Genomic DNA, 20,813 nt, shown 5'->3' on the forward strand with positions numbered 1-20,813 from the left:
AGAAAGAGATCTCACAAAACGATAAAAAGGTCAATCTACCAAGAAGGCATAGTGATCCTAACAGTACCCCAAACTGCCAAATGTATAGTACCTGAAGCAAAATCTCATAAAACTGAGAGAATAGTCAAATCTACAATTATAGTTGGGGAGTTCAATACCCCATCCCAACAACTGATAAAATAACTAGACAAGAAAATCAGCAATCATATAAAAAACTCAAAGACACTACTAACAACCAGCACCTAGTCAATATTTACAGAATATTATATCTAACAATAGCAAAAAGCTATCTTTTTAAGCATTCACCAAACATTTACCAAGACAGACCATAGTTTGGGCCATAAGACAAACCACAACAAAGTTAAAATAACTGAAATTATACAGAATGTGTTCTCTGACCACAATGGAATCAAATTAGAAATCAATAACAGAAAGATGACAAAAATATTTCCAAACACTTGGATACTAAAATTAATACCCCTAAGTAATCCATGGGTCAGAGAGGAAGTCTCAAGGAAACAAAAAACCCCACATTGAACTGAATAGAAAAGAAAATATATAATCTATAGGAAACAGTTGCAAAATAATATTTAATATGTAGGAAACAGCTGAAGTAGAGATAGAAAAAAAAATCTCATTAATAAGCTAAACTGGTATCATAAAGAGACTAGACCCACCCCCAACCAAAACAGTCTGAGCAGCACCAATTAGCCAACTTTTTCGGCTAATTCTTCCAGATACTACCTTTTGTCAGGACTCATAGTTATGAATGGCTTTCACCACATAGCTGCTTTCTGACTGAGCCTCATTCTACCTTGAATACAAGAGACCCTACAAGTTAGGAAGGAATATCATTGCCCCTATTAAGCCAAAAGAAGCTACCGAAGATGGATCTTGGTCCCTCTACAACCTTTAGAATTATGGGTCTCCTTGTAAAAGGTAGGGAGAAATAAAGGTATTTAAACCAGAGCAATTCCATCTTGAACAGGAGTTGGGTAAAATGAGGGTAAGACTAGCTGGACTACATTCCTAGGAGGTTAGGCACTCTTAGTCACGGGATGAGACAGGAGGTTGGTATAAGATAACAGTTCACAAAGACCCTGACGATAAAACATGATGTAGTAGAGCAAAAGAAAGTAACATCAGAGTGAACAGGCAACCTACAAAATGGGAGACAATTTTTGCAATCTATCCATCTGACAAAGGTGTAATATCCAGAATCTATAAGTAACTTAAATTTACAAGAAAAAAAAACATAAAAAAGTGGACAAAGGATATGAACAGACACTTCTCAAAAGAACACATTTATGCAGCAGCCAACAGACATAAAAACGTGCTCATCATCACTGGTCATTAGAGAAATGCAAATCAAAACCACATTGAGATACCATCTCATGCCAGTCAGAATGGTGTTCATTAAAAAGTCAGGAGACAACAGATGCTAGAGAGGATGTAGAGAAATAGAAACACTTTTACAGTGTTGGTGGGAGTGTAACTTAGTTCAACCATTGTGGAAGACAGTGTAGCAATTCCTCAAGGATCTAGAACTAGAAATACCATTTGACCCAGCAATCCCATTACTGGGTATATACCCAAAGAATTATAAATCACTCTACTATAAAGACACATACACATGTATTTTATTGCAGCACTGTTCACAATAGCGAAGACTTAGAACCAACCCAAATGCCCATCAATGATAGACTGGATCAAATATATATACCATGGAATACTATGCAGCCATAAAATAGGATGAGTTCATGTCCTTTGCAGGGACATGGATGAAGCTGGAAACCATCATTCTCAGCAAACTAACACAAGAACAGAAAACCAAACACTGCATATTCTCACTCATAGCTGGGAGCTGAACAATGAGAACTCATGGACACAGGGAGGGGGAACAACATACACCAGGGCCTGTTTTGGGGTGGCGGACGGGGGGCATGGGAAGAGATAGCATTAGGAGAAATACCTAACGTAGATGATGGGGTGATGGGTGCAGCAAACCACCACAGCACATTTATACCTGTGTAACAAACCTGCACATTCTGCACATGAACCCCAGAACTTCAAGTATAATTTTAAAAAACTGATCTTGTATCCTGCAACACTGTTGAATTCATTTATTCGTTCTAATTTTGTGTGTGTGTGTGTGCGTGTAAAATTCTCAGGATTTTCTACATATAAGATCATGTCAACAGCAAATAGAGATGCTTTTACTTTTTCTGTTCCAATCTGGATGGCTTTTGTTTCTTTTGCAGTTTTTCTTAATTCTGTCCATTTTTGCATTATGTCCTTTTAGCCTATTTGGTTACATAAAAGTTTAAAATTGTTATAACATTTTGTTATATGAATTTTGCAGTATAACTTTTAAAATATTTCATTTATTATCATACTTGTTAAATTATTAACATCTTTTATCATTCTTTCAGCATGTAATTTACTAATACAGTATCTTGATTTGTCATAAGATTTTTTCTTTCCTTTTCCTTTTTACAAATTCATTAGGTTATCAAATATATACCTTTAGTAACTTCATTATCAAATGATGTACTTGAAAGCAACATTTGCCAACATCTTAACAAATGCAACATCATAAATTATTTTAATAATTTTTAATCTTGAGAAAGATCTTAATGATGATATAAGTGTTGCTGGAGTTGTTACAAGTATTTTATAGGTCATGACAACATTTAGATACATTTATCATATATTATTTTGAAATATAAGTTTTAGTACAACTAGAACTAATGACTTGTAATTTTTCTTAAAATATTTACCTTTTAATACAAATCAGTTTCATGTACATCTGAATTTAATTTTAAATTTAAACTGTAGAACGTTAATGTTTCCTCTGTAATTTCCTGTAACTTATGGCAGTTGTGTAAAATATCAAATGTGTCTTTTTGATTGGTATATAATTCAAAATATTTACATATCATTCTGTCACTGTCACAAATCTTCAATTATAAAAAAAAAAACTAATTAAAAAACAAAACAAAAAAACATGATACAGTAAATAAGCTGGCCAAAACACACCACAATCAAGATGGCAATGAAAATGACTTCTGGTCAACCTTGCTGCTTATTATATGCTATCAGAATTCATTAGCATGCCTAAAGATACTCCAAAAAGCACCGTGACAGTTTACAAATGCCACTGGAATGTCTGGAAGTTACCCTACATCAGGGGTCCCCAACCCCTGGACCAAGGATGAGTACCAATCCATGGCCTATTAGCAACCTGCAACACAGGAGGAGGTGAGCAGTGGGCAAGTGAGTAAAGCTTCATCTGTATTTACAGCCACTCCCCATTGCTCAAATTATTACTTGAGCTTTGCCTCCAGTAAGATCAGCAGCAGCACTAGATTCTCATAGAAGCATGAACCTTATGGTAAACTGCACAGGTGAGAAATCTAAGTTGCTTGCTCCTTATGAGAATTGAATGCCTAATGATCTGTCATTGTCTCCCTTCATTTCCAGATGGGACCATCTAGTTGCATAAAAATAAGCTCAGGGCTCCCACTGATTCTACATTATAGTGAGTTGTACAATTATTTCATTATATATTACAACGTAATCATAATAGAAATAAAGTGCACAATAAATATAATGTAGTGAAATCATCCTGAAACCATCCATCCTCCTCCCATAACCCTCTCCCTGTCTGTGGAAAAGCTGTCTTCCACAAAACCAGTCCCTGATGCCAAAAAGATTGGGGACTGCTGCCCTATATAGTTTAAAAGGAAGAGGAACCCAAAGTTCTAGGAAATTCTCATTCCTTTCAGAAAACTTCTGAATAATCCACCCCTTGCTTAGCATATGATAGAGAAATAAGAATTAAAAATAGCCAACCAGTAGCCCTCAGGGCTCTGTCTATGGAGTAACAATTCTTTTGTTTTTTTACTTCTCTAATAAATTCACTTTCACTTTAAAAAGAGTTAGTAGAATCCTTGAAATTGAACATAGCAAAATAGAGAAAATCAAGGAAACAAAATGTTGGTTCTTTGAAAAGATCTGTAAAATTAGCAAACCGCCAGCAAGACTGACAAAGAAAAAGAGAGAAGGTAAATTACCCAAATCAGAATGAAATAAGGAATATCACTATAGACTCTTTGGCCATTAAGGTAATAAAGGAACATTGTGAACAACTTTACGGTTATAAATTTGACAACTGAGAAAAAGGCCAATTCCTCAAAACCACAAACTATCAAAATTCAACTAAGATGAAAGAAGTCATCTGAATAGGTCAATAACTATTAAAGAAGTTGAATTTATAATTTTAAAGCTCCTAAAAAAAGAAAAAAGAAATCTCCAGACCCAGATAATTTTACTGCTAAATTCTACTGAACGTTTAAAGATGAATTAACCATTAATTCTACACAATCTCTTCCATAAAGTAGAGGAGGAGAAAACACTTTCCAAAGTATTTATAAGACCAGATTTAACTTAATACAAAACCAGACAAAGATGGTACAACAAAAGAAAAATGAAGACTAAAGAGCATTAACCCCCAGAATACAGATGTAAAAATCCTTAATAAAATACTACTAACTAGAGTTCAGGAATATATAAAAAGAACTATACACATGACCAAAGGGAGTTTATTTCAGGTCTATGAGATTGATTTAGTATTAGAAAATCAATCAGTGCAATCAATAGGCTAAAGAAGAAAACTCACAGGTTTGTAGCAATTGCCAGAACAAAAGCTACAAAATCCAACTCACATTCATGATAAAAACTCTTAGCAATCTAAGAACAGATGGAAACTACTTCAACTTGATAAAAACCATCTCCCAAATATCTATAGCTAACATCTACTTAAAGGTGAAAGACTGAATGCTTTTTCCCCTTAGATTAGGAAAAAGGCAAGAATCCCCATTCTCATAATTCTTATTCAACACAGTAATGAAAGTCCAAGCCGGTGACATAATGCAAAGAAAGGAAACAAAAGATGACCAGATCAAAAAGTGAGAAACACTATTACTATTTACAGATGACATAATGGTCATCATAGAAACCCCAAACTACAGAAAAACTCTCAAAACTAGTGAGTTGAGTAAGTTCGCAAAATACAAGGTCAATATACAGAAATCAATTTTATTTCTAAGTATCAGCAATCGGTACAGGGAAAGTGAAATTTAACAAACAGTATCACTTATAACCAACCCCCTAAACATGAAAAACTTAGCAAGAAATCTAAGAAAGCTTGTAGAGAACTGTGTTCTGAAAACTGGAAAATGCTAATTAAAGAAATCAAAAAGATTTAAATTAATGGAGAGATAAACCATTTTCATTAAGTGGGAGAATCAACATGTTTACTATTTATTTAAACAGTTTATTTAAACTGTGGTACATCCATATCATGGAATAATACTCAGCAATAAAAAGTAACGAACAACTGATGCACATAACTACTTGAATGGATCTCCAGAGTGTTACACTAGTTTTAAAAAGCTAAGTTCCAAAGCTAGTTCAACACTGTATGATACCATTTATATAAAATCTGAAAATAACAAAATCATAAAGATGTAAAACAGGTTTAGTGGTTATCAGAGGCTAGGAATGGCGAGAGAAAGTGAAAATGATTATGAATGTAAAGAGGTACCACACAAGGGAATATGCTGTGGTAGTACAATAGTTCTGTACCTTAAATATGACTGTTACTACACAAGTGATAAAATGGCATAGAAGCACATGTGCGTGCATGTACACACACACACACACACACACACACGCCATCACTACTGTCACTTTCCTTGTTTTGATATTATATCACAATTATGTAAAATGTAACTGTTGTGGAAAGCTGGTTAAAAGATAAAAAAGATCTCTCTACAACTTTTGCAGCTTCCTATGAATCTTTTGTAATTACAGTACAGGCAAACTTTGGTTCTTCCAATGGATACTTTAAACGAAGTTTCAAAAACACCTTCTATAGTTCTGGTATATGGTATTGAAAAATATAGATTTAGATAACGGTAAACTTATAAACAATAAACCACTCAATTGCTATAATATCCATATTTAATTTGTTCCTATCCTTAAGAGGCAATTCTATGTTTTTGGTTATTGGTTTAACATGTATCCATGAAACAAGTTCACAGTACTAATGTTTTCTAAAAAAAAAAAAAAAAAACAGAAGAAATGACACATATAAAATAATTCTTGTGTTGTCACAAATTCTGCATGCCACACAATGTCTCAGCAACACAAATTGCTCCTGTCAACATTCAGATCATCGAAACACAGGCTGTATCAATGTCTAATATTGAGTAAACATTGAACAATTTAAAAATAACTGTATGACCAAATCATAAATATTACTTGACCAACGTATGTGTGATTTTCACTAAAAATACTTTTAGTGGCATTTTAAAATATAAGCAATAGTGAATACAAATAAAAGGCCTTGGCAAAGAAACAATTCCCTTTGGATAATACAAACACGCACACACATGGCCTTACCAAATAAATAATTCCCTTTGGAACACGAACACACACACACACACACACACACACACACACGCAAGGTCTCTCCAGAGGAAAAAAATGGACTCATTTAAATTTAAAATCAGGACATTTGATTTGGCCAGGCAAGGTGGCTCACACCTGTAGTCCCAGCACTTTGGGAGGCCGAGGTGGGTGGATCACCTGAGGTCAGGTGTTTGAGACCTGGCCAACATAGTGAAACCCCATCCGTCTCTACTAAAAATACAGAAATTAGCCAGGTGTGGTGGCATGCACCTGTGGTACCAGCTACTTGGGAGGCTTAGGTGGGAGAATCTCTTGAACTGGGAGGTGGAGGTTGCAGTGAGCCAAAATCATGCCACTGCACTCAGCCTGGGCAACAGAGCAAGATTCCATCACCAAAAAAAAACAAAAACAAAAACAAAAACCCATGACCTTTTTCCCACATAAAAATTAACCAGTAATGTTGCCCATTTCCAAATCAGGAGAGAATATGGCCTAAGAAAATGGATTTGGGGAAGATTATTCATAAGATAAATCTTTTGCCTGCATTGTGTCTTTCAGTTAGTCAGTTAGTATTCTATTCCACCTCTCAGGCAAGAAAAAAAAAAAAAAAAAAAAAACAGCGGAGTTCTTTGCTGATAAATTTCCACTGTGGTTAGAAACTAGGTAAAATCTTTCTCCTTTGGAAATTATAAACATTTGATGTGATTTTTGTGATGTAACTGATAGTTTTCTGATTTTACCTTTTCTATTTTATAAATAGATATGATGGGAAAATACCTGACTTGGTAAACCTGAATCCCAAAAACCTAATTCTAAGCACAAAGGATGGTTGATAATGTTGACCACATTCCAATGGCTAAACTTATATAAATTACATATGCATATCTTTTACATATACTGTAACATGGATTAATATTTGATTCAGTACTATAAACTAATTTCATCAGATCATTTTAGTGCATATAAAATCATCTTTTCTTGCCTCTTTGCTACATAAAAGTTAGTTCTTGGAAATATGAGAGAAAATTACCATTAGATCAAATTATGACCAGTCAGAATTTTAACTAGTGGGCACCTTTTCACACTGATACTGATTCAACAATCTGTTTATTTGTACACTCAATTTTCAGAGTAATCCAGGTCAGGTCACTAAATGACAGGCCCGGTATATCTTCTGGGTCTATCCTGTACTCCCTGCTTAGAGATTCAAGGGGATAAGTAATAAGGTAGTTGAAGGTATGAGTCCAGCAATGTTTTTTCTAATATTTTGGCTTCCCTGGTTAACTTGAGGTGTTCAAACAAATGGCCTACAAAAGGTATATATAAGATTTTACAATTTACTTAATGTGCCAAATATTCATATTTTAAATACTGATGTTAATTGCTTTTAGGACAGTATTGGAAATACACAAAAATTAATTCAGTCCAAGATAATGCTAACTTTTTTTTTTTTTGAGACGGAGTTTCACTCTTGTTACCCAGGCTGGAGTGCAATGGCACGACCTCGGCTCACTGCAACCTCTTCCTCCTGGGATCAGGCAATTCTCCTGCCTCAGCCTCCTGAGTAGCTGGGATTACAGGTACGCGCCACCATGCCCAGCTAATTTTTTTGTATTTTTAATAGAGACGGGGTTTCACCATGTTGACCAGGAGGGTCTTGATCTCTTGACCTCGTGATCCACCTGCCTTGGCCTCCCAAAGTGCTGGGATTACAGGCGTGAGCCACCACGCCCGGCCAATAATACTAATCTTTAAGAATATGCTTGTACATGGATCTGTACAATATGTTTAAAAATAGTTTTAAAAGTTTTTATGTTTAAAATGAATCTTGATTTTCTTACATAATCAACATCCTCCAGCAATATTCACAGTAACATCAACTATTTTCATGTGAATGATTAGGCAATTTCCAAATTGTTATTCTTCTTTTCTTGTTACCAATTCCTCCATTGCATCTGGGTATTTTGCCCCTCAGATAAGGAAAAATAATTGGCCCACTTTCCTCTGGAGGTATCGTTTTCTGCTCTTATAGCTCATTCTTATCTCTTTTCCCTCTTCTTTCCCCACCTAAATCTGAATTCCATCTTTTCTATTTTCCTTCATTTCTTCTGAAAATTGCTTTTATTGACTTGCCCTTTACTTATCGTTCTAGGTGGCTTTCCATATCCATGTAAGTAGATATGATTAGTTATAGGTCTGCTTTGTCCAAAATGATTATCAATTAGCTACATGTGACTAATTACATTTAAATTAATTACAACTAAACAAAATTTAAAATTCTCTTCCTTAGTCATACTAGCTACATTTTCAAGTGCTCAACAGTCATGTGCAGTTACAGGCTATCGCAATGGACAACACACAAAGTTGTATAGGAGTGTGCCACTCTACAGTAGAGCGTTCTCAATTCTGGAATATAGTTCTATGGCTGCCTTCTTTTTTTTTTTTTTTTTGAGAATCAGTCTTCCTCTGTTGCCAGGCTGGAGAAGAATGGCGCAATTTCGGCTCACTGCAACCTCTGCCTTCCAGGTTCCAGCAATTCTCCTGCCTCAGCCTCCGGAGTAGCTGGGACTACAGGCGTGTGCCACCATGCCCAGTTAATTTTTTGTTTTTTTAGTAGAGACGAGGTTTCACCATGTTGGCCAGGATGGTCTTGATCTCCTGACCTTGTGATCCACCCACCTCGGCCTCCCAAAGTGCTGAGATTACAGGCATGAGCCACCGCGTCCAGTCTGGCTGCCCTCTTTTTATAATGCAAGGCTTGGGAGAGTTTATAACACTATATTATTGCTTTCCCAAGTAGAAGATAGCTCCCTTACTCCAATAAGAAGTGCTTCACACTGGTCCTCAATGATGAAAACACTGTTCTTAAAAACTTAGACTTAAAAACGTCCTGTATTATGCCTACAGCACAGCTTAGGCAGCTCCCTATAGTAGTAGAAATCTTTGTCTTGTCCTAAATGAATAGATCTACCAGGTGACTAACAACTATTCCCTTGCTGGGTTCAAACAACTATTCCCTTGCTGGGTTCAATCTCACAAATAATACCCAAACCAAACCCAAACAGTTTTGATCTTTATCACTATAGCTCTAACACCAAAAGCATCTGTAGCATGAAAGCCAAATTTTACTACAGGCATAAAAACACTCCTAAAATTCTGAGGATCAATATATACAAAATTAATACACAAAAACAGAGTCTGAATGTATGCAGAAAATAGCATGATAAAACAGTTTCTAGGCCAGGAGGAAGAAAGAATTTGTAAGGTAAGAAAACATCACATAACAGGAATGGCCATAACAGAAATAGTTGGGAGTGGCTTCCTAGTACCACCTGAAATGATGGTGTGGGGCACAAAGAGTAGCCCTCCTGCCCTTGTATTTCCTCTTTTGTGGTGGGAAATAGCAGGGGCTTTTTTTTTTTTTTAAATATATAATCTAATGACATCAAACACTTGAATCATACAACCTAACACCATGGTCACCAAGCCAGTTTCTGATTATATGTAGTTGGTGGTAGTATAAAGCTATATAAATCTTTCAGAAAAAAAAATTGTAGTATTTCAGAAACCTTACAAAGGACCATCCATTAAATAAATTAATTCCTTAACCTGATTAAAGGTAATGCATTTCTTCATTTTGATTTAGCAGAAAACACACCAAATAATAATAGCAACCACCATTACCACTACCTATGTAGGTTAAAATGCCACATATACAACATAATTACATTTAAATAGATATGACAGATGGCACATACATATATACACACATCACCAAAAAAGGCTGGAAGACCACATATGAAATGTTAACAATGACTGTCACTGGCCTGTATGATTTAAGTACTTTAAATTTTTCTTCAGTTGTTTTGCTTCTCTATTTTCTATATTTGCTATAAAATGAATATATCATTATCTCTCAATAAAAATAGACAGGGAAGGAAAAATCCAATTTAGAGTACTTCTCTTTTAAGCATATATTTTTTGGCCTTATGTTATTTATAACATCCTTAGTATTATATTTTTTAATTCTTTTAATGACAGGTATTGAATTTTATTACTCTATTGAGAAAATTACTTACGTAATTTAATATGTCAAAAGATTTTTTCATACTCACTTTAGAGTGAACCTAACTTGGTTATAGAGAATTTTTCCTTTCCAATCTTACTGAAACTATGCCTTTTTAACCAATAATACTTTTTTCCCCAGTAATTTTAAATACAAGTATATGGTTAGGCATGGGGGATCATGTCTGTAATCCCAGCATTTGGGGAGGAGGCAACATGATCACTTGAGCCCGGAAGTGTGAGACAACTGTCTCTACAAAAATTAGCCACTCATGGTGGTATACACCTATGTTCCCAGCTACTTGGGAGGCTGAGGCAGGAGGACCACTTGAGCCCAGGAGATCAACGCTGCAGTGAACCATAATTGCACCATTGCACCCTAGACTGGATGACAGAAAAACCTTGTGTCAAAATAAATAAACAAACAAGTTGATTTTTTAAATACAAGTATGTTTCTATGGATTATCACAGTGGACTGCCAAGTCTTCTAACATGCAGTGCAGACCTGGGCACCTGTGTTTTTTCTCTCAGGGAAGTAAGTCCTTATTATGATCTCTCACTAAGATTAAGCCTCTGTCCTCCCTTCCCAGAGCTATGACCCTTTTCTCTTCTCTATTCCTTCTAGTCCTGTCACCTTCTGCCACCATTCAAAAGAAAAGTAACTAAAGTAAGACTGCTGTACACAAGTTGCGTAAACATTTGCACAAGACACTTCTTAGTCTTAGCTTCTTCACAGGCAGAAAAAGAGTGAGCTTACTATTATTTAAGCATATTGGAGGTTTATAAAGCATCTTGAGGGATGGAACTGTACCTTCTTTATATTTACAGATCCAAATTAATACAGTGCCTGGCATGAAGTAGGCACATAGATATCTGCTGAATGAGTAAGTGAATATCTGCTTTTCATCCTTTCTTCTGTTCTATTATTGTGTTTCTTCCTCTTATTTCCTGTTGATTCTCTACTTCAGAGATATTATTTGCAGCCATTAAGTGATACCAAAGTCCCATTGGACAAATCTATGAATTATATTTCAGCTAGGCTCAGTACATTCAAATTTTTGCTCTGCTGCTTTTGGCAGCAAACCACTCTCCTTCCAAGGCTCTTTAATGTGCTTTTGGGGAAAAGAACCTAGGACTTCTATTAAACAACTGTCTGCAAACAGATGAGTTTCCACAATCTTTTACATTAAAAAATATTACATCATCTCTGTTGGTGTCTTCTGCTTTTTACGATCCCAACACAACCTTCACTTTCTTCACCAAGCTCCTTGATTCTTTCAACCAGACTTTCCCATATCCTTTGAACCTTATAGACTTACACAGTACTTTATCAATGCATTGCCAGTTAAGAAGTACTTATAAACAGAGGAATCCTTATTTGTCTGTGTATTGTCTTCCCTAATTCCCCACCTCTAGTTTGAAAGCCAAATATCTGGGATGAGAAAGGATCACCAAACTTTTGTTGACTAAAAAATTCCTATCATCATATCTTATACAGAGCACACAAAAAACTACTTGCTAGATGAAACGAAACAAAACTCTTCTACCAACTTGAAAGGCTTACAGTTAAACTTTATAAACTAAATTGCTGATTACATTAGCCATTATATTTCCCTTTTCTTTTGTGTTACTACAATTCCACTGCTAAATATAAGGCAAAAAGTGTCAAGGCTGACTTGCTAGGCAATCTCTTAACAAAACAAGAAATGTCTATTACCTGGCCCCAAACAATAGGAGAATGATGACTAATGTCCATATGATAATTCTCTGGTCACACACATCCTGAACTGAGTTCTGAAGAACTCAGGTCAAATGATAAGAGTATTTTTAGCACTAAACATGTTTTGAGATATAACATTTTTGAAAAACAAGCACGGAATATATATTTACTTTCTATTTAAAAGAAACCATTCCCTAATTTTGTCTAAAACATAACTTTTATTTGTCTATATCTTCATGCCTTTATATTTCCTAATACTCTCAACATTTGAGTAATTATAATAAACGTATTTGAAAAGTTTTAACAAAAAAGGAATATGCTATATCATATATTTTCAAAGTGTCATATGCTGCTAAAGTGGAATGACTGCACTCTGGACTGTTGTTTCCTTTAAGGAAGGTAGAACTACTCTCTTATAAATACCTGCAATAAGAAGAGAGTAGACACGCAAATAAAACAAACTACAGTGTGCAGAATGGAAAAGCTATTAAATGCACATTCACTTACATAAGACACACAAGAGAAGCTTTAGGAAAGCACATAAACACCTAAGAGACAAGCAAAAATAAATTATCTACAAAAAAATTAACAGCCATGACAGATGCAAAATTATGAGCGATTACTGTAAAAAGAGGGAAATAAAACATCAAAATAGCAAATGACAGGAGAGGAGGCTAAGAGCACATGTTACTTACAGGAATTCGTCTCCAAGGTGTTTGGGTATATTTATCAGCATAAGTGCATTTTTCCTCTTTACATTTTTGGTGGCAGTTATACTGAGTTGCCTAAACAAAAATACAAATTTTTACATTGGTTTAATTCTGCATATACATACTAATGAGGTAATTGGGGCTCTTTTAGTGGGTATATAATCAAATCAACAAAAAAGTCACATGGCAAAATAGTGCTAGCTATATTTTTGAAGAAAAAAATGTTATCAACAGCAAACATTAAGGTCTATTCAGTAGCTTCTCATTCAGGGATTGGGTTTGAGAGTCAGACTGTAAGGTTGGAATTTTGAATAATCTAAATTACCCTTGGCAATCTCTTACATTGTCCATAAAAAATGCAACATATGATTTTATGAATACAACTGCAAAGTTTCAGTATTTCCCTAAACTGTCATGGTAGTACAGTCACTAAAGCTCAGTTTCTTAAATAAATGCATTTTTTAATGGGACTCTTCATGACAATGAATACCACCAGTCCACTTGTCAGGATGTCTGTTCTTACATGCAGTGTGGTGAAGCCTCTTTCATCATGTGTTGACTTTACTAGACTAAAATATTTTGAAAAGTGTCAGCCCTTTGACAAGATCCATCTGACCATTTCCGTTCACAAATGAATTCTCCACACATGATTCCATTCAAAGCACACTCATTTATATAACACAAAGTAACTTTCTCAAGTAATCATCTATTTCAAAAAAGATTATGAAATATACTGATAAAGAGAATTCCCCTTAGTGCAAAGCTAGAAAATAACCACATTATTTGTTAAACAGCCTCAATGGAGTTTGATATACTTTCTCATACGAAACTAAAAAATTCTTGATTATTACATCAGGTTAAAATGGTAAATTTCTACTTTCATAATATTTATCCATATTTGAAATTTTTAATTGCATCAGATCATTCCAATTTCTTTATACAAAATAAAATCTAAAAACAAAAATGTCTATCATAGAGACATATTTCCCATTCCTAAGAAATTAGACTGTCACTGAAACAAAATTCAATATATGCTGGGTGCAGTGGCTCACACCTGTACTCCCAGTACTTTGGGAGGCTGAGGTTGGCTGGTCAACATGGCAAAACTCTGTCTCTACAAAAAACACAAACAGAAACAGCTTGGCATGGTAGAACATGCCTGTAGTCCCAGCTACCTGGAAGGCTGAATGGGAGGATCACCTGAGCTCAGGAGGTTGAGTCTGCAGTGTGCTAAAATTACACCACTGTACTCTAGCCTGGGTGACAGAGTGAGACTCTTAACTCCAAAAAAAAAAAAAATCCCCAAAATTCAATATATAATCAAGTCAACTTAGAGTCTCTTGGAATTCACTGTAATAGGATAAACTTTTAACATATGAGGGGTATACAAGGAACAGAAAAGATCATTTGAAAACACTATCATAATAAAAGCACTTTACTTATTCCATCCTATTGCAATTCCAGAAATTCAGGTGCTCCTTACGACGGGGTTACATCTGAATAAACTCATTATATTTTTGAAAATGCACTTCTGATTTGCGATTATTTTCCAAGCATATGATAGGTTTATCAGGATATAAGTCCTCTTAAGTTGACAAGCTTACTGAATGAGTATCACTTCTGCACCATCATATAATAAAAAAAGTCCTAAGTAGGAGACTGTAATTTATTTTCTGTGGTCTACATGCTAACATACGAAAAATAATATTTGGCAAATATATGAATTTTCCAAAATTTGGAAAGTCTAGGTTCTAGTGACATGTCAATATATATAAAACAACTACCCAAATCACTTTCTCACCATCTGCCTTCTCTATTACTGACAGACTGTACAGATGCACAGCTTCTATTTGGTCCCATACTTGGGAAAATGTGTCCTAATCTCTTACCCCAAGGAGATAGATCTTAATTAGTCTGAACCAATGTGATTAATACCATTCCTCTATGCTTAGGAAGGGACAAGTAACTCAAATCTAGCCAATAAAACAGGAAAGTCTGAGGTATTTCTGAGAAAGGGTTCATTAATTTTAAAAACAGACAGACAATGGAGATAACAGACCCTTAACCTATCCTTGGGTATTATCATGTGAGAATGTGACACACAGAGCAACAGACAACTTGTGACATGAATGGACAGCCAAGAAGATTTCAAAAAAGCTGATCTGGAACTTAATCAGTAGCCAAATGACCAATAAGCAACCACAGAAATCGATGGCACCTATATAATTTCTTGTTGAGTTTACAACTGTTTTTTTTTTAAAAAAAAACAAAAACAAAAACAAAAAACTTTTAGTTAGAGACTTTTACTTGGAACTTAAAACATTATAAGATATGCACAGATTTACACTGGGTGATTTAATGCCTATGTAAGAATTACTATTCATCATGTATCCATGGACCAGGCATTAGGTAGTTTGCATATGTAGTTCTATCACAACATAATTATCATAACCCTGTATGGTCAGTACTATTTTTTTTTTTTTTTTTTTTTTGAGATAGAGTCTTGCTATGTCGCCTAGGCTGGAGTGCAGCAACATGCAATCTTGGCTCACTACAACCTCAGCCTTCTCCTACGTTCAAGTGATTCTCCTGTCTCAGTTTCCCACGTAGCTGAAATTACAGGTGTGTGTCCTCATACCCAGCTAATTTTTGTATTTTTAGTAGAGTCAGGGTTTCACCCTGTTGGCTGGGCTGGTCTCAAACTCCTGACCTCAGGTGATCTGCCTGCCTTGGCCTCCCAAAGTACTGAAATTATAGGTGGGAGCCACCGTGCCCAGCCCAGTACAACTTTTATTATCCTCAGACGGGGCTTAGTAGAGATTATAAGACTCCCTTAAGAGAGAACATGGCTCTGAAGTTTCAAAGTCAGGATCTGAACCCAGGTCTGTCTTGGTTTTTCAAGTATACTATCCTGCTAGCCCACTTAACCTGAGTTCTACTGTCTATGCGTCTCCATAAAGGAAACTCTACACTAGCAATTTCCCAAGATTATTCTGAAGATTCCATAAGAAACGTATCTTAACTATTATTTAACTATTATATTGTGGTAAAGATAAATGGGAACTCTTAGCCTTTTTGAATAAGATTTGAATAGTTAAACCTCTATGACTTTCAGTTAATTCTCAGAGCACTGTAATCTGATTTTATATCTGCATATTTTGGATTCAAGATTTTATACTGTCAATGTATTTTTATGAAAGTCTGCATCCAAACCTAGGTTGGAGTTGAATGTATATTTTTTTAAAAGGTAAAAAAGGATAGAAAGCTAGAACTGAACGGGAACTTGGAAACCACCTAGAAAAACTCTTGCATTTTGGATAAAGCACTATAGAGAGGTGATGGAAACTGACAGTGCCATTCAGCTAATGAATACTAGAGACAAGTCCTTTAATTTCTAGTCTATAATTCTTCTGATTTTTTCTATTTTAAGAAGTATAGTATAGAGATGTAAAAAAAATAAATTTAAATTAGGTGATTTTAATTCGATAATGTGAAAAACGCTGTTACTTATCTTTGTTTTCAAATGGTTTGTATCTGTTAAAACTCCCTTGGTTTGAACAAGTCACTTTCTTGAGGTCTGTAACTAAACTTTATACTATTAAAATCTTTGAATGATTTCTATTTTCTACTATAAAAAGGATGCTTGGCTACCTCAAACTGAGGCATTCACTTTACAGAGATCACTGCTTGCAATGAGTAGCAGTGAATCTTCTCCAATTCTCTAAATTTATGTTGAGAAAAACCACACTAACGTTACTCTTTACACTAACCGTAAAGAAAATTTCACAAAGATCTCCTGGCACAAAGAAACAGCTCCTCCGCAATCTGTTAACACACTAATGAGATTGTAACGTGTTTACAGAGGAAATGTCTAGCTGAATGAACCACAGCCTCCCAAGCAATCCATAGAAAAACTATGCACAGCACCTAGAAAAACAAGTGACAGGCTCCTTTATGACAAATATGATTTCTAGGTTTAATATACTGAATACAGAGAATTTCAAGGTACATACTGATAAAGATAAATGCTTTCACTTTTCTGTCTTTAGAATGCTCTTTAATATTTCTTAAATCTTTCTAAAAATTATTTTCAAGGTGAGGTAATTGTTTAGGAAAACTGGCGCAGTCTCTTCAACAGATCAATTAAAAAAAACGTTTCTAAATTAAAAAAGACTTAAGGGACATATCCAGGTGTGCATAGTCCTAGATTGGACTATGTTTAGGCAAATCAAAAGTACAGGATGCTTTTGGAACAACTGAGAAAATCTTAGTATTAGAAGACGTTATGAAATTACTATCAATTGCTTAAAGATGATAATATAATTTGAGCTATGAAGATATCTGTTCTTATTTTTTTTAAAGATACATTCTGAAGTTAAAAGAACACTTCATAAAAACTTTGCGGCATAAAAAGATTCATCTTTCATTATTTATCATATGTCCATATAAAGTAAATAAAGTAACCTTTTTTACAAATTTTTTTTTTTATGCTTTAAGTTCTGGAGTACATGTGCAGACCGTGCATGTTTGTTACATAGGTATGCACGTGCCATGGTGGTTTGCGGAATCCATTATCCCATCATCTACACTAGATATTTCTCCTAATACTATCCCTCCCCTAGCCCCTACCCCCACCCATCCCGACAGGGCCCGCTGTGTGATGTTCCCCTCCCTGTGTCCATGTGTTCTCATTTTTCAACACCCACTTATGAGTGAAAACATGTGGTGTTTGGTTTTCTGTTCTTGTGTCAGTTTGCTGAATGATGGTTTCCAGCTTTATCTGTCTCTGCAATGGACATGAACTCATCCTTTTTTATGGCTGCATAGTGTTCCATGGTATATATGTGTCATGTTTTCTTTATCCAGTCATTCACTGATGGGCATTTGGGTTCGTTCTAAGTCTTTGTTATTGTGAACAGTGCTGCAATAAACATACGTGTGTGCACGTGTCTTTATAACAATGATTTATAATCCTTTGGGGTATATACCCAGTAATGGGATTGCTGGGACAGATGGTATTTCTAGTTGTAGATCCTTGAGAAATTGCCACACCATCTTCCACAATGGGTGAACTAATTTACATTCCTACTAACAGTGTAAAAGCATTCCTACTTCTCCACATCCTCTCTAGCATCTTTTGTCTCCTGATTTTTTTAATGATCACCATTCTAACTGGCGTGATATAATATCTCATTGTGGTTTTGGTCTGCATTACTCTAATAACCAGTGATGATGAGCTTTTTTTCATGTTTGTTGGCTATATAAATGTCTTCTTTTGATAAGTGTCTCTTCATATTCTTTGCTCACTTTTTGATGGGGTTATTTCTTGTAAATTTGTTTAAGTTCTTTGTAGATTCTGGATAGCAGCACTTTGTCACATGGGTAGACTGCAAAAAATTTTTTGCCCATTCTGCTGGTTGCCAGTTCACTTTTGCTATGCAGAAGCTCTTTGGTTTAATTAGAGATAGTTTGTATATTTTGGCTTTTGTTACCATTGCTTTTGGTGTTTTAGTCATTACGTCCTTGTCCATGCCTATGTCATGAATGGTACTGCCTAGGCTTTCTTCTAGGGTTTTTATGGTGTTAGGTCTTATGTTTAAATCTTTAATCCATCTGGAGCTAATTTTTGTATAAGGTGTGAGGAAGGGATCTACTTTCCACTTTCTATATCTGGTTAGCCAGTTTTCCCAACACCATTTATTAAATAGGGAATCCTTTCCCCATTGATTGTTTTGTCAAAGATCAGATGGTTGTAGATGTGTGGTATTATTTCCGAGGCCTCTGTTCTGTTCCATTGGTCTATATCTCTGTTTTGGTACCAGAACCATGTTGTTTTGATTACTGTAACCCCATAGTATAGTTTGAAGTAGTGTGATGCCTCCAGCTTTTTTTTTTTTTTTTTTTTTTCCCTTAGGATTGTCTTGGCTACACAGACAGTTTTTTGATTCCATATGGAATTTAAGGTTTTTTTTTTTCCAATTCTGTGAAGAATGTCAATGGTAGCTTGATGGGAACAGGATTGAATCTATAAACTACTTGGGGCAGTATGGCCATTTTCACGATATTGATTCTTCCCAATCATAAGTATGGAATGTTTTTCATCTGTTTGTATCCTTATTTCCTTGAGCAGCGGTTTGTAGTTCTCCCTGAAGAGTTTTTTCACATCCCTTATTAGCTGTATGCCTAGGCATTTTATTCTCTTGGTAGCAATTGTGAATGGGAGTTCACGCATGATTTGGTTCCCTATTTGTCTGTTATTGGTGTATATTAAAATGCTTGTGATTTTTGCACACTGATTTTGTATACTGAGACTTTGCTGATGTTGCTTATCAGCTTAAGGAGATTTTGGGCTGAGATGTGGTTTTCTAAATACACAATCATGTCATCTGCAAATAGAGACAATTTGACCACCTCTTTTCCTAACTGAATACCCTTTTTTCTTTTTCTTGTTTGATGGCCCTGGCCAGAACTTCCAATACTATGCTGAATAGGAGTGATGACAGAGGGCGTCCTTGTCTTGTGCCAGTTTTCAAAGGGAATGCTTCCAGTTTTTGTCCATTCAGTATGATATTGGCTGTGGGTTTGTCATAAACAGCTTTTATTATTTTGAGATACGTTCCATCGATACCTGGTTTATCGAGAGTTTTTAGCATAAAGGGCAGTTGAATTCTGTCAAAGGCCTTCTCTGCATCTACTGAGATAATCTTGATGTTTTTGTGTTTGGTTCTGTTTATGTGTTGGATTACATTTATAGATTTGTGTATGCTGAACCAGCTTTGCATCCCAGGGATGAAGCCAACTTGATTGTGATTGATAAGCTTTTTGATGTGCTGTTGAATTCAGTTTACCAGTATTTTATTGAGGATTTTCCCATCAGTGTTCATGATACATACTGACCTAAAATTGTCTTTTTTTTGTTGTGTTTCTGCCAGGTTTTGGTATCAGGATGATGCTGGTCACACAAAATGAGTTAGGAAGTATTCCCTCTTTTTGTATTGTTTGGAATAGTTTCACAAGAAATGGTACCAACTCCTCTTTGCACCTCTGGTTGAATTTGGCTGAGAACCTGTCTGGTCCTGGAGTTTTTCTGGTTGGTAGGCTATTAATTGCTGCCACAATTTCAAACCTGGTTATTGGTCTGTTCAGGAATTCAACTTCTTCCTGGTTTAGTTATGGAAGGTGTAAGTGTCCAGGAATTTATCCAGTTCTTCTAGATTTACTGGTTTATTTGCATGGAGGTATTTATAGTATTCTCTGATGGTAGTTTGTATTTCTGTGGGATTCGTGATGATATCCCCTTTATCATTTTTTATTGCATCTTTCTGATTCTTCTCTCTTTTCATCTTTATTATTCTGGCTAACAGTCTATATATTTTGTTGATCTTTTCAAAAATCCAGCTCCTGAATTAACTGTTTTTTCACAGGGTTTTTTGTGTCTCTATCTCCTTCAGTTCTGCTCTGATCTTAGTTATTTATTGTCTTCCGCTAGCTTTTGAATTTTTTTGACCTTGCTCCTCTAGCTCTTTTCACTTTTGATGATAGGGTGTTGATATCAGATCTTTCCTTGCTTCTTATGTGGGCATTTAGTGCTATAAATTTCCTTCTAGACACTGCTTTAAAAGTGTCCCAGAGATTCTGGTATGTTGTATCTTTGTTCTCATTGGTTTCAAAGAACAGCTTTATTTCTGCCTTCATTTCGTTTTTTTATCCAGTAGTTACTCAGGAGCAGGTTGTTTAGTTTCCATGCAGTCGTGCAGTTTTGACTGAGTTTTTTAATCCTGAGTTCTAATCTGATTGCACTGTGGTCTGATAGACTGTGTTATGATTTCCACTCTTTTGCA

At 35.3% G+C, this 20,813-nt stretch overlaps 1 protein-coding gene across 13 annotated transcripts in view; it reads right to left on the reverse strand.

Annotated features, from left to right (window-relative positions):
• Window positions 1–20,813, reverse strand: part of CCSER2 (coiled-coil serine rich protein 2) — a 204,566-nt gene that overhangs the window by 26,531 nt on the left and 157,222 nt on the right. For all 13 annotated transcript variants that reach the window (XR_004731899.3, XR_013524859.1, XM_054242891.2 and 10 more), the window contains one exon: window positions 12,958–13,047. Coding sequence is in view for 11 of the 13 variants with exons in the window: in XM_054242891.2 (XP_054098866.1) it covers window positions 12,958–13,047 (90 nt within the window). In the remaining 2 variants the exon portion in view is untranslated. The remainder of the gene's footprint in view (window positions 1–12,957; window positions 13,048–20,813) is intronic.

Source organism: Callithrix jacchus, chromosome 12 (assembly GCF_049354715.1).
Source record: "Callithrix jacchus isolate 240 chromosome 12, calJac240_pri, whole genome shotgun sequence".
NCBI classification, from domain to species: Eukaryota; Metazoa; Chordata; class Mammalia; order Primates; family Cebidae; genus Callithrix; species Callithrix jacchus.